The sequence below is a fragment of the Antechinus flavipes genome, chromosome 2, assembly GCF_016432865.1.
Source record: "Antechinus flavipes isolate AdamAnt ecotype Samford, QLD, Australia chromosome 2, AdamAnt_v2, whole genome shotgun sequence".
NCBI classification, from domain to species: Eukaryota; Metazoa; Chordata; class Mammalia; order Dasyuromorphia; family Dasyuridae; genus Antechinus; species Antechinus flavipes.
This window is the reverse complement of record NC_067399.1, coordinates 629,956,338-629,970,518: the sequence shown is the minus strand read 5'-3', so window position 1 is coordinate 629,970,518 and position 14,181 is coordinate 629,956,338. Positions and strand designations below refer to the sequence as shown.

The 14,181-nt window shown below is 41.1% G+C and overlaps 1 protein-coding gene across 7 annotated transcripts in view; it reads left to right on the top strand.

The window, feature by feature from the left end:
* Nucleotides 1-14,181, top strand: part of ZMIZ1 (zinc finger MIZ-type containing 1) — a 430,629-nt gene that overhangs the window by 257,237 nt on the left and 159,211 nt on the right. For all 7 annotated transcript variants that reach the window (XM_051982018.1, XM_051982017.1, XM_051982019.1 and 4 more), the window contains exon 5: nt 6,984-7,097. In XM_051982018.1, the coding sequence (XP_051837978.1) occupies nt 6,984-7,097 (114 nt within the window). The remainder of the gene's footprint in view (nt 1-6,983; nt 7,098-14,181) is intronic.

Below are 14,181 nucleotides of genomic sequence, written 5' to 3'. Positions count from 1 at the left end.
CTCCTTTTTGTGCTCTGTTGTTTGCCCTTTCACTGTGCCTTTCCAAGATAGACCACATCAACTCAATAGGTTGCTCACTGAGCAAAATGCATCTTTATTTGGTTCTTCTGAGTTGGATTACTAAGTCTCTCTCTCTCTCTCTCTCTCTCTCTCTCTCTCTCTCTCTCTCTCTCTCTCTCTCTCTTTCTCTTTCTCTCTCTTTCTCCCTCCTTCCCTCTCTCTCTTCCTCCCTCCCTCCCTCTCTGTTTCTCCCTCTTCTCCCTCTCTATCTGTCTGTCTCTCACCTGGCTCTGGATCATACTGAAGAGGATCTTTGGTAGTCTAGAATAGATTCTAGGCATGCTTTATAACTTCTTCAGAAAGCTAGTCTCAGTTTCCTTAGCTGATAAATGGGGATAAATAACAACATCAATAATATTTGTAAAATGATTAACACAAAACCTGAAATATCATATGCATTGTATAAAAATTTATTGTCTCCTTCCTCCCTCAGGTTGCTGTGTCCTGGCACATTCCAAATTGTTAATATCCCTCTTAAAATATCATACCTAGGATTGTTAGAGGTGTGGCTTGCCTAGGGCAAATTCTGTACTCCATTCTTCTCTTTCTGCTGCCTAAGCTTTTATGGAGATATGTCACACTGATGTCACATTCAGATCAGACTTTCAGGCCACCAAAACATCTACATTTTAAAAATATATTTAAGTTGTTGATTTTTATCACCCCAAATGTTCAACTTTACATTTATACCTTTTCTATACCTTTTCAATTTAATCTTCTTAGGTGTGCTCCAGCTTTTTGAGTAGCATATCAATTTATTGATCATTATATAAAAATCCCACATTTAGAGTGCAACAGTAAAAGTATTTGCTGATGGTCTAAAAAAAGTGTTTCTTAACATCTTTTGTCTCTTCCTTTTTGCAGACACTATAGTTCCCAAAATCATAAAAATGTTAGAGCAAAAATTCATCTAATTAGGGGTTCTTAACCTTCCTAATATCATGGACCCCTTTAATTGTGTCTGGTGAAACCTAGGAACCCTTTTTCAAAATTATTTTGGTAACGCACAAAATAAATGCATAGAATTAAAAAGGAAATCTTTTATATTAAAAAGAAGTTATTAAAATCTTTTTTAAAAAAATCAAGTGATACAGTAATCTGTACAGCAGCTTGTCTAATAGCCACAGTAATTTCAAAGTAGTAATGAATATAAACAGGATTTTGTGATATTTGCAGCAACTACAACATAACATGAAAAGCCTTTGATTTCTATTCAGGACAAAGTCACAGGTACTGCTAATATTACTGTGATTTGTTGTCTATGTTTATAATTGAAGAAAATGTTGGATTTCAATTAGAGTTTAATGAAAACAAAGATGATTTTTTTCCCCATCTAACTTCACAGACCACCAAAATCTATCCATGGATGCCTTGGGGACCATACCCCAACCTTAGAACATCTGATCTAGGACAATTCCTGGCTCCCACTACCCACATTTTATAGATGAGAAAATAGAGCCAGAGAGATTGCTTTACTTGTTCAATGATCCACAGATAGTAAATAACAAAATTGGGATTTGAGTGCTGGGTCCTTAAATCTAAATCTAGCTTTCTTTTCCTTACTTCAAATTATCTCCATTCTATTAATGCCACCCAAGAGCATCCAGGCAGAAAAACTTAGTGCTTGTGGTTGAATCTGAATCTGTGTGTGTGTGTGTGTGTGTGTGTGTGTGTGTATGAGAGAGAGAGAGACAGAGACAGAGACAGAGACAGAGAGACACAGAGAGAGAGGAGAGAGTAGTTGAGTGAAAGGGAGGGAAAGAGGGAAGGGGCGAGAGAGGGGGCAAGAACAAGGACAGATAGAAAAATTGGTTAGACTGCCTAGGCATGGGATGCTTAAGCTGCTCTCCTATGCTGGGACCCACCCTTCGTGCAGGAGGAAAAAACAGGCAAGTCCAGACTTCCCATCTCTACTCCCTTTTTAGAGATGTGAATCAAACCAGCTTGGAACTGTTTTCTCCTTATCTGGAAAGCTGGGACTGGGGAGCCAGTGGGCAGCCCCAAGTCAAAGAGATTGAGGAGTGCTGGTGATATTCCCTCCAGGGTAACCTTTTTTCACAAAATATTAGGTCCCAGAAGGGAATTCAAATAATGAAGGCTAACCTCCTCATCTTACAGATGAGGCAACAAACTCACAGAGCTTATGACTTGTCTAAGGTTGTCTAGTAAGTTAATGGCAGAAACAGTCATTAAAGTTGATCAGTCCTTGGCTTTCCTTGTAACTTATAAGATCAAGGAATGGGGAGCCCAGGGATGTGTGTGTATGTGTGTGTGTGTGTGTGTGTGTGTGTGTGTGTCTGTGTCTGTGTGTGTGTGAAAGGTTCAGTCAGTTTAATGGATTGAGTGACTATATATGTCTTAGAGGTGTTTATGAGGCACTTAGATACCCAAGTACACAAATCTTTTCCTTTACTAAATTCCTGTATAGCACTGCACAATCTTAAGACTTATATTGTTGCTATGTCTACATATGTGTAAGTGTGGTTCCTTGACTGATGGGATATTTTGAAGATTTTCTCTCTTTTCTTTCATCTCTTTCTAATTCAGGGAAGCCAGGGAAGATTTAGCAGGTATTGGGAAAACAGAAAAAAAGGCTGGCTTAAGAGACTTTAAAATGGTAAAAGATATAGACTGCTTTGGGATATCCTGTCACTGAAGTGTTTAAGTAGAAGCTGATTGGCCACTTGTTAAGGATGCTCTGGATGGCATTTCTGCGAGGGATAGAAGGTAAAAAAAAATCTAGGGTTCATTTATTAGTTATGTGATACTGGACAGGTCAACCTCAGTGAGCCTCAGTTTCCTCATCTATAAAATGAAAGGATTAGTCTCATTCTAGCTCTACTCCTATGATCCTATTATATGATTCTTTGACTTGGAAGTATTGGCAAGGCAACATACAGGTAGATACCGATTGTAAAAACAAAGCTGCATTATAAAATTATAACTCAACTTTTTCTTCATTGTTTATGATAGACTGAGTGTATGGCACCTGAAAAATATCAGCACTGAACAGGAAGGATAAATACTACCTCCACTTATAAAGTCACCGTGGGCATCAGGTGTTCATCCTTTCCTCTGACATCAGTGTTATAAAGAGATCCCTGAGGGGCTATGAATCCCTCCATGTGCATGAGGTGGGGTAGGCCCCTTAGGACTTTCTGTCATTTGCCTATTTTCCCAAAGCTGAGTTTTGTCTCTTAGTGACTCCCTCGTGGGTTTCGGAGATCCAACGATCTCCCGGTCTCTAAAAGGGAAGAACTGAGGTCCCAGAGGGGCCCCGTGTAGCCTTCCCTGCCCTGGGGTTTCCCTCATGCCCCCCAGGTGCATAGCTGCAGCTGCCAGGGAACTGGTCTGACCTGTCCCCAAGCCCCAGAGCAGCTTCTGGGGGAGCTGGCACACCCAGACTCACGGCTTCCAGCCCACGGTGATTTGGCTGGGGTTATGAACTTGACTGATTCACAGAGAGAGAGGCTGCTGCCTGCTATTTTACCTTGTGGTCTTTGTTCCGAGAGCCATCACCTGAGGACCAATTCTTCTAATTTACTTCTTTTAACACTAGGAACTAAGACAAGGCAAATGGGTGGAAGGTCCAGGGAACTTTGGGGTGAAGGACAGGAATTGAGGGACAGGGGGAATGACTAAAAGAAGCACTTAGGAGGTCTGAGATTTTTTTGTTTACTTGGTGGGATGCTGAAGATATGATGTAGTTTAAGACACTCTGTAGAACTTCCGAATTGATTTTTGTATCTCATTTTGGAAAGCAAGTCCCCCAGCCCGGACACTGTATCATCCTGTCTGGGTCATATGCGTCCTGATTTGGCTCCTCAGAAATCAAAACTAAAAGATGATGCTTGAGGGATCTCCCTGTGTCCAGACTCACTTTTATTCTATTTCCTTTTATTTTATTTTCATCTGTGAAGTGTGCCTACTATGCAGAGCGCTGTGCTTGGCAATGATGAAGATAAAAAGGGCAGAGAGGGTGTAATACCTATCTTCATGGGACTATAGTCTAGAAAGGAAATAAGGCAGAAATACACAATCCTAAAGCACGGTAGTATATAAGAGGGCAAGTAGAAAGGTACATCACTGTCCAGATAAAATTTTCTTTCTTATAGATTCGATCACAACAGTCCTCTGCTCAAACATCTTCAGTGATTTCCTATTGCTTGCTAAGGAAATTCAGACTCCTGTGCGATGTGTCTTACATTCAAGGTGTCTACAGTGTGGCACAAGCCTACCTTAGCCGAGGAAGTAGTGGCCTTTCCCCTTGTTAAGGCGAAATTTGTATCTACTCACCTATCCCCCAGTTGGATGTAAGAAACTTGAAATAAGAATTGTTTCCTTGAACCTTTCCCTTTGGTCTCTGTTTACTGTATCTAGAATAGTAACTTGTGAATGAGATAAATAAATATTTGTTGAATTGAAAAGGAAGTGAATGGGTGAGTTCAGTCAGTCAGTAAATATTTATTAAGCACCTACTATGTGCAGGCAGTATTCCAAACACTGGATATAAACAGAAGTAAGAGTCAGAACGTGGGATCAGAAACTGAATGAAGGTAATGAGCTTGTCTGGGGATGTATTGTGGCTTTGATATCAGTGGAGCAGACATATAAGTAGAAGTTTTAAACATAGGTCTTGAGTTTAAAAATGGGGAATCATGATTAAACATAGGGATTTGAGGATCATCATTTTTGAGGGAAAGTGACTTTTCCAGAGAAGGAACTATAAAGGAAAGAAGAAAAGAAGGTTTGAAGAAAACTGCTTTTAATAGTTAAAAAGAGACAGCAAAAGAGTTGTAAAGAAACATATAAGGAGAACCTGGAAAATGTGATGTCCCCAAAGCCAAGAGTGGAGTGATCAACTGTGGGAAAAGCTAGAGAAAAATCAAAGAGGATGGAGTAAGGTCATTGGATTTGGCAGCTGGGAGTCTTTGAGAAAGCAGAATGGACTCAGTAGAAATGCTTACATGCTCTATAGAGTCAGTCTTCCTTTTTTTTTTCGTTTTTGCTGAGGCATTTGGGGTTAAGTGACTTGCCCAGGATCACACATCTACGGAGTATTAAGTGTCTGAGACCAGATTTGAACTCAGGTCCTCCTGACTTCAGGGCTGATGCTGTATCCACTGCACCACCTAGCTGCCCCAGTCTTCCTTTTTTTTCCATCCTCCATGGTACCTAGCATTTAAAAGGTGCTCTATCGGTGATGGTCAGGCAAATGACTACAGGATTTGTGGCACCTGCCCTTTCATTTAATGAACTTCCACTCTTTGGCACACAGACTTCATGGATATACTTCATCCCTGGAGAACTTCCAGATGCTGATTTGGACCTCTGTGGGTCTCTGTGAAGCCAAGTTTTGCAAGAGGGATCCATTGTGCTGTAGAATTGATTCCTCTTGGTCCAAAGACCCAGAAAATTTTAATAGTAGATTCAAAGTAGGAGGATAAAAGTGATACTGCCCCCTCCAAAAAAAATTGACCAAATATGGGTGAGCTGAATAGAAAGCTGAGCGATCCCAGGCTTCTGATCCTAAGAAATGAGGCTATGCTGTAACACAAACCTGCAGAGAGAACGACCCCTTCCTTCCCAGCTGGGATGAGCCCAATGCCTCTCTCCAGGGTCCTGGCATTGCTATCACTCCCCAGATATCTTTGTTAATAGTGACCTCACTCTGGGTCCAGAGTCTGTGATTCGGAGCCTCTCCTCACTGTGAAATAGGAGCACATCAGAAGCAGCTTTATAGGATCATACAGAGAGACCTGAAAGGGACCTCAGAGGCCTTTTAGTTCAAATCTCTCATTTCATAGTTGAAGAAAAGGAGACCCAAGAAAGTTGAATAACAGGCAATAAGCATCCAAGGAGGCAGGGTTCACAGAGGTAATTAAATATTGAATCTGGAAACTAGGTACCAAGCATCTTTTAAAATAGTAGGTTCCACTGAATTCAAATCTGGCCTCAGACACTTAACTCCAATTGCCTGCCCTCCTAAAAAAAGCAAAAAACAAAAATAAAATAAAATAGTGGGTTTCTCTTTTCCCAATTTCTCACATCCATTCTGTGTTTCTTTTTTTGCCTATCTCCAAATCAATATAAAAGAAAAGGATAGTTTAATCTGATAGCAGGCGTTAAATAGACTAAGATCTGATCTCCAACCCCTCCTTCTGTACAACAGAGAGAAACTCCCTTTGTCCGTGACTGCCTAGAGAATGCCACTGGACTTTTGTCCATAAGATTATTTCTCCTCCACTTGTGGTTGCTTGACTGCCCTTGTGAGCTGTGTTTGCTTATAGGTTATTCCCGAGACCCAAGGGAAGCTCTCGGCAGGTTTCTGCACGTCTGACTAGAAAAAAAATAAACTACTCTACTTCCTAAGCTGATCTGGAACTCCTAGCAAACAGGCCATCAAACAAAAACCAGCCGGACTTTTGTGTTCTTGTCATTTCTCTAGAGCTAAGGATGTGGTACAACAAAGTAGTCTGGAATAGTCCTGGCTTTGCTGTTTTCCCTATTTGACCTCAGGTTTTCCAGCTGTAAAATGGGAATGATACCTGCCTCCCCACTCCCACCCCCCATACTTCCCTAGGGTATAATAAGCATCGTGGGAAATGATGTATCCTAGCTCATAGTTCTCGAGCAGGGATGGAACTTAAGGTCATCTAGTTCAATCCCCTAATCATACAGATGAAGGAACTGAGGTCCCAAAAGTGAAATGGCGCCCCAGATCACACAGCAAATATGGCAAATCTGTGATTCAAGTTCAGGGCTTGTCACTCCAAGCTCAGTTCACTTCCTACTCTACATATTACTTCCTACAGAGTTACGGGGATTTTGAAAAAGTATAAAGCACTATCAGGTCTTATCTACTTTCATCTCTCGTTCTTTCTCTTTCTGCAACATGCTCAGTTTGTCTCTCCCCTCTCCAGCATTTACAGAATCCTGCCAACTTCCACAATGCCGCCACGGAGCTCCTGGACTGGTGCGGCGACCCAAGAGCTTTCCAGAGGCCCTTCGAACAGAGCCTGATGGGGTGTTTGACGGTAAGCTGGGTTTTTGTGGCATGGGACCGTCCCTGATGAAGCATTTGTTCTGTAGCAGCAAAACCTGCAACCTAGATTCTTCCAAGAGCTGGGGATCAAGAAAGGGAAGCTTGGAAACATGCTTTCTTCCAAATGACCACAGTCCCTCAAACCAAACTTCCTCCCACTTGAATGCATTGACTTCTATTAGGCCTCAGGAATATCTATGAGTATAGTGCCATGAGGGGAAGAAAGAAAAAAAAAAGAAAAATTATTTTCCTTTTCCAGATAAGCTCTCAGACTGGTGAAGGAGACATGGTCCTGGGGGATCGAGATTCTACAGGGAAAAGAGTCTAGGATGGAAGGAGGAGTCATTAGTTACATGTGGAAAATTATAGGGACATATCCAAAACATCCAAAACTCATTAGCAATGGGACCTTCCTCACTGGGAGTTCTCCCTTACCATCTTAATTGGGGAGTCAGTATCAGGAATGAGATATGCACACAAATAATCACAATAGGAGTCAGAACTTGATAAATGGAGATTATATGTCCAATGGACTTAGGTAGGTTAGAGGGAAGGGAGCATAGGGAAGGAAAGGGTCCTCTTCAAGCTGAGGAAGTCAAGGAAGACTTTGTGGAAAAGGGGATATCTGGTCTGAGCCTCCAAAGAAAAGGAGGATTTCTGGAGGTAAAATCTAAAGGTAGACCATCCCAGGTATGGGGGATGAGATGCAAGAATATACAGAGAGGAGAAGGAGCCAGACAGTGGTAGTAATAAAGCATATCCAATTTGGCTAACAAGTAGAGTGGATAATAGGGATACTGTGAAATTGCAATAGGAGTTTCCATTTCTGTATCACTTTTAGTTTGCGAAATGCTTTGCATCCATTTTATCATTGTGGTGGTGATGTTGAGTTTGTCCAACTCTGTGGAACCCTATATGAGATGATTTGCCCAAAGATAATAAAATAGTTATATCCTTCTTCAGCTCATAGGAGCATGAAACTGAGACAAACAGGGTTAAGTGACTTGCCCAGGGTCACATAGATAGTAAGTGTCTGAAGCTGGATTTGAACTGAGGAAGAAGAATCTTCTTAACTTCAGGCCCACTACTCTATCCACACTGCCATCTAACTACCCTCACAGGAACCCTCTGAGGAAGTTTCTATCATCATTGTCTTTTTAGGGTGTTAGAGAGTAAGGATTTGCTTAGGATTCCGAATTAGAATGTATGTGAGGTAGAATTTGAATCCAGATCTTAACGATCCCAAATCCCTCCTTCCATCTACCATGTCACACTGCCCCTGAACTAAGAATACATACGATTGGGTAGGTTCTGGAATAACAAGAAAAGTATTTGTCATTTTAGCCTGTTGTCAGCAAGAATCCTTGGAAGGTCTTAGAGCAGAGAGGAGACTGATCCCATCTCTCCCTGAAAAAGATGATTTTGAATTGGCGTTGTTAAAAAAAAAGTTTTAGCAGCTTTGTGGAGGAGAGACTGGAATCAGGGAGACTATTTAGGAAGCCATTTTAGCAGGCCAAAGGAGAGGAAAAGAAGACCCAAAATAAGGTGGTAGCCACTGAAATGATCTTGAATTTGAGAATTATTCCCAAGAAACAATAGTTTTGACAACTGATTGGATGTAAGAGTTAAGAAGCAGGAAAAATGAAGATCTCTCCAAGATAACAATAATAATAATTATAATAGCTAGTATTTGTGTTCTAATTTATAGTTTGTATTTATAAATATTATTTCATTTTATCCTCATGACAAATCTAGGATGTAGGTACTATTATTATTCCCACTTTATAGGTGAGAAAACTGAGTCAGACAAAAATTATATGATACAGGGTCTAAGGTCAATTATGAACTTGGATCTTCCTAACTCCATGTCCAGTAGTCAAACCATTGTGCCATCTAGTTGCCTAATATAATAAATAATAAAAATAGAGATTCTATTCTATCATAGGTCCCCAAATTAATTGTTATATATCTTTTAGGGGAAAAATAGGACCCAAGAGCTTCTGCCTGCTTTGTAAGGACTGAGAAACAACAGGATCAAGACAACTGGCTAGGGCACCTGGCCCAAATGTTGCCTTTCTGCAAATCTCTAATGACCATACTGGATTATGTCCCTCATTCCATTTCCCAAATCTTCCTAACTGGAGACAGTTAGGACTGAATAAACTCCATAATCAGATGACTCTAAGGGTCTCCATCCCATGAGTCTGTGGAGTGAGGGTCCCAGTTCCTTGGCTCTGTGGGAACAACCATTCCTTCTTCCCATCCCTTTGCAGTCTCTGCAATCCCCAAAATGACCTTTCCAAAGAAATTCCTCTAAATCCACATGACTTTGGAGGATAGAAATTAAAAACCACTTAGCTTCTGGTGTCATTAGAGCTTTTGCATCACCCAGGGCTTCTGAGTAGCTCACACACTATTAATATGATTGATCAGGGACTTCCCCCAAACATCAGAGGCTTTACTGCAGTTTTGGCTCAGTCTGTTCCACTTGGGAAGAGGAAATGTCTTGGTCTCTTTTTTCTATTTTTTTCTTTCACTCTTCCAAATACATTTTGTAACTTAATTAGACTTTCCAAAAAAGTGCTTAAAAATATTAATCAACATCAGACCAGAACTTACCATCAAATTATTTGATGTCAGATTTCTTTCAACCTCTGCCCTTTCATCTCATTCCAAACCACTTACCCATCCTCTACTCCTCCTTTCCACAGGGCCACTGCTAAGGGAAGAAGGGAGAGGAAATAAGCATTTATTAAGTGTCTACTATTAATGCCTACCACTAGGCACTATGCTAATCACTTTGTAGATATCATCTCATTGATCTTCATTGAACCAGCCCTGTTTGGTAGATGTTGTTATGATCTCCATTTATGAGAGATCAGAGAGCAATTTACTGAAAGTCACAAAGCTAGTATGTGAGACTTATTTAAATTCAAGTCTTTAAAATTTTTTTTATTAAAGTTTTTTTTTATTTTCAAAACATATGCATGGATAATTTTTCAGCATTAATCCTTGCAAAACTTTGTGTTCCAATTTTCCTCCCCTTTCCCCACTCCCACCCCTAGATGGCAGGTAATCCAATATATGTTAAACATGCTGGAAATATATGCTCAATCCAATACATATTTATACAGTTATCTTGCTGCACAAAAAAAAAAATCAAATCAAACAGGAAAAAAAATGAGAAAAAATAAAATGCAAGCAAATAACAACAAAAAGAGTGAAAATGCTGTGTTGTGAACCACATTCAGTTCCCATAATCCTCTCTGGGTGCAGATGGATCTCTCCATCACAAGATCATTGGAACTGGTCTGAATCATCTCATTGTTGAAGAGAGCCACGAACATCAGAAATTCAAGTCTTTCTAAAGACTCTGGGCAGCTCTCTATACTAACAGAGGTGTTACTAACTGTACTAACTAGCTGCCTTGATGAATAGGAGGACAAATAGGGCTGCAGCAGAATGGAGGAGGGAGAAGCAGTTTCCATCTCAGGGTCTCTGACACAGGAGAGAGTTCAGAACATATTGTCAATAAGCATCAGTGATATTTCAAAAAGCCTGGTGACGGCTTGGCCATATCATGTGCCTAAGACCTCAGGCAGTTACCAGCATAGCCTAATCCCTAAGGCTTCCCCAGAGAACCATTCCACATGAAAGTACACAAGCACATAGCCAGCTACTGAGTCTGGGCAGGATGACACTGAAGCGTCCCCTGGCCAGTTCTGCTTCCACAGGATAAGAGACAGTTGAGGAATCCCAACCCAGAGCTCTGGATTTTCCTTGCATTTCTCTCCTACGGACGACTTCAGGAGAGACAGACACCAATACCTCGGGCAGAACTAATGCCAGTCACCACAGATCAACGACCCCACTTCCCTGACAGTGTCCCTGGCTCTCTCCCTGCGTCAGTCCTAGACTCAGTGCCTCCACATGGTGGAAACACTTTGGAGAGAGAGTCCGGAGCTTCAGAGAACCTGAGCTTTTGTACATCTAGCTTGCTGTGTGCTTTTGATGATGGTCTCACCTCCCTGAACCTCCTTTTGCTTATCTCTAGAAGGAAGGAGAGATTAGATCAAGTAAGCTTCAAGATCTCCCTGCCCTCTGGTTCTTTGCTTGTTCTGCCGGAGGCAGAAAGCTGGCTGAGCCCTGCCTACGATGGTGTGGCGGTAAAAGCTTGTTCAGTCTGCCCACTTCCATCCAGCCTTGACAGGGAGGCCCACAACCCATAGAAGTTAACTGACTTCGACTCTTAGTACTTCTTTAACTTCAAGAAAGTCACCTCAGTTATCTCTTCTGTAAAATGAGGAGATTAGATAAAATGATTTCTAAGGACTCTTCCAGTTCTAAAGTCCAACCACCCAGGAGACTGAATGTGATTCCTCTGGACTTTTATCCCAGGGTGGGCTACAAGGAAAGCTTATTGTTTGGCTCACAGCGTGTCCTCCATGTCAATAATGTGGGACAGAGGAACTAGGTGACCTGATTGACTTGATGTCTAGGTGGCTTCATGTCCTATATCAATCCCTTAATAATTGTGTGACCCTGGACAAAATATCTGACTAGTTTATTTCCATTTCTTGAGCTGTAAAATGGGAATAATAAAAGCATCTAATCTTCCAGAGTTGTTATGAAGATCAAATGAGATAACTTGTATAAAGACCTTTGCAAACTTTAAAGCCCTATATAAATGCTATTTGTTATTGTTGATTATTATTAAGGAGGATCAGTAACCCTCTGAGTGACTGCAGTGTATGCTGCTGCTGCTGGATCCCACAGTTCAAAAAGCAGACATCTGCTGCTCTCCTGCTATCCCTGTGTACCCAGAAGAACGAAAGCATGATTTCATTGTTCCCCGGTCCCTGCAACTGGTGGGCCCTCCACATCCTCAGCTCCTGGGATTCACCTGTCCTGTTTACAAAGGCTTAAGCCCCTGGACTTTCTGCCCTCAAATTGTGGGGAACTGCCAGGCCCAGCAGAAGTCATTCACCTGGCTGGGCTCCAAAAGAACCTCTGAGTGGGGACTCAAGCCAGGTGCTCTTTCCCTTTCTCACTTGAAGCTTTCTTCCAAAGGCTTAGAACAAGAGAGAGTGCTTTCTCAGCCAAACAAGTATTTTTTTTGAATGCCTGCTGGGTACTTGGCATATGCCATCTGAAAAAAGAAAAGACATTTCAGTTTATGCCCAGGAAGCCATAAGTGGGTACCAGAAGCCCATGGGCAGTAGAGTTTAGTAGATTAGACATTTTGGAGTCTAATAATAACATGAAGTATAATACCAAATAGTTGACATCTTCAGTTTTTCCGATCTCTTCAAAGTATCCTCTCCTCTGATTCTCACAACAATCTCCCTGAGATAAGAAAACAAAGACCAAAGAAAATATGTGATTTGCCCATAACTAGGACTTCAAAGAATGGGCAAGGCTTTAGTCAGAGATAGCCAGAGGGAAAAGTGTGAGCAAAGATATTGTCACAGAAAGTATAGATCATATGTGGAAGGGATCTCTTAGACCGCCTAGCCATCCATCTTATGGAAGCAAGACCTCAAGCCAAGGAGATTCTTTGAACCCAGGTGCTCTGACACTAGAAGCAATGCTCTAGCCACTGCCTTCTCATTATTCATAGAAGAGTGATGAATCTGCTTGGACTGGAACAAGATAAAATAGTGGAATTTTATAAATAAGTTAGGATCAGATCGTGGAAGGCCTTAAATGACTGGCTGAGTTTGAATTTTATATATGATAAACAGTGAAGATTCATTAAAGATTGTCTTTGTGTAGAGAAGTAACGTGAACTATGTTACTTGATATTCTCTAAGAAGTCTCTCTCCCCCTCCCCCTCGGCAGCAGGGTGTAGAGAAGGAAGAAACTAGAGATTTTCGTATAAAAAGCTACTATAATAGTTTCCTAAATAAGAAACATGGCAGCTGGGTGGTGCTACAGTGGATAGAGCACCAGATCTGTTGTCAGGAAGACTCACTGTTGGGAATTCAAATCTGACCTCAGACACTTACTAGCTGTTACTCTGAGCGAGTCATTTAATCCTGTGTGCCTCAGTTTCCTCATTTGTAAGATGAGTTGAGAAAAACCACTCCATTGTCTTTGGCACAAAAACCCCAAATTGAATCACAAAGAGTTGGACACCTGAAAAGGACTGAACAGCTACAACAATGTAAAAGATAATTGATGGATGAGGAGGAAGGGAGGAACAGATTCTATAAGCAGAGCAAAGGAAGATTCAACAGAAATTTACAACTGATGATCTCAGTGGAGATTAAGGAAAAAGAACAGCTAAAATGTCAAGCCCGGGTGATAGACAGAGACCCATGGTGATATTAACTGAAATGGAGACTTTATGGATCAGACTTGGTTTGGGACAGGGTAGGGGTGAGGATGGAGGTGATGCTAAGTTTAATCTTAAACAAATTGAATTTGAACTGTATTTGAGAATAAAAGATTCAGAGATTGACTTAAAAATAAATCATCCCCCTCCCTTTTTTTTTTTTTAAAGATTCAAAGCATCTGGTACTCAAAAGGATCCTAGACATTATCTAGTCTTAGGATCATAGATGTAGTGCTGGAAGGCATCTTCAGCGGCCTTCTGGTCTAACCCTGTCATTGCCAAATAAGATAAGTGAGACCCAATGAGATTGAAGGTCAAATGAGTCATAAGTAACAAGAGCTGGGATTCAAAATCAGATCGTCTGACTCCCAATCCTGAGATTTTTCTACTGTATACTCTGCTTCCCATCTAACCTCCTTCAAATTATGAATTAAAAAAAAAAAAACTAAGTTTCTTCAACTTCATCAATGACTTGAAATTCATTACAGAGGTAATATTTTGCATAGACAGAATTTGAACTCAGATCCTCTGACTTTCTCTTATACCTATAACTGCCTCCTTTTCTTCTTCTCCTCCTCCTCCTCTTCCTCCTCCTCCTCCTTCTCTGAGGCAATTGGGATTAAGTGACTTGCCCAGGCTCACACAGCTAGGAAATGTTAAGTGTCTGAGACCAGATTTGAACTTGGGTCCTGACATAAAGGTTGGTGCTCGCTTTTCTTCTTTTGTTCCTAAAGTCCTC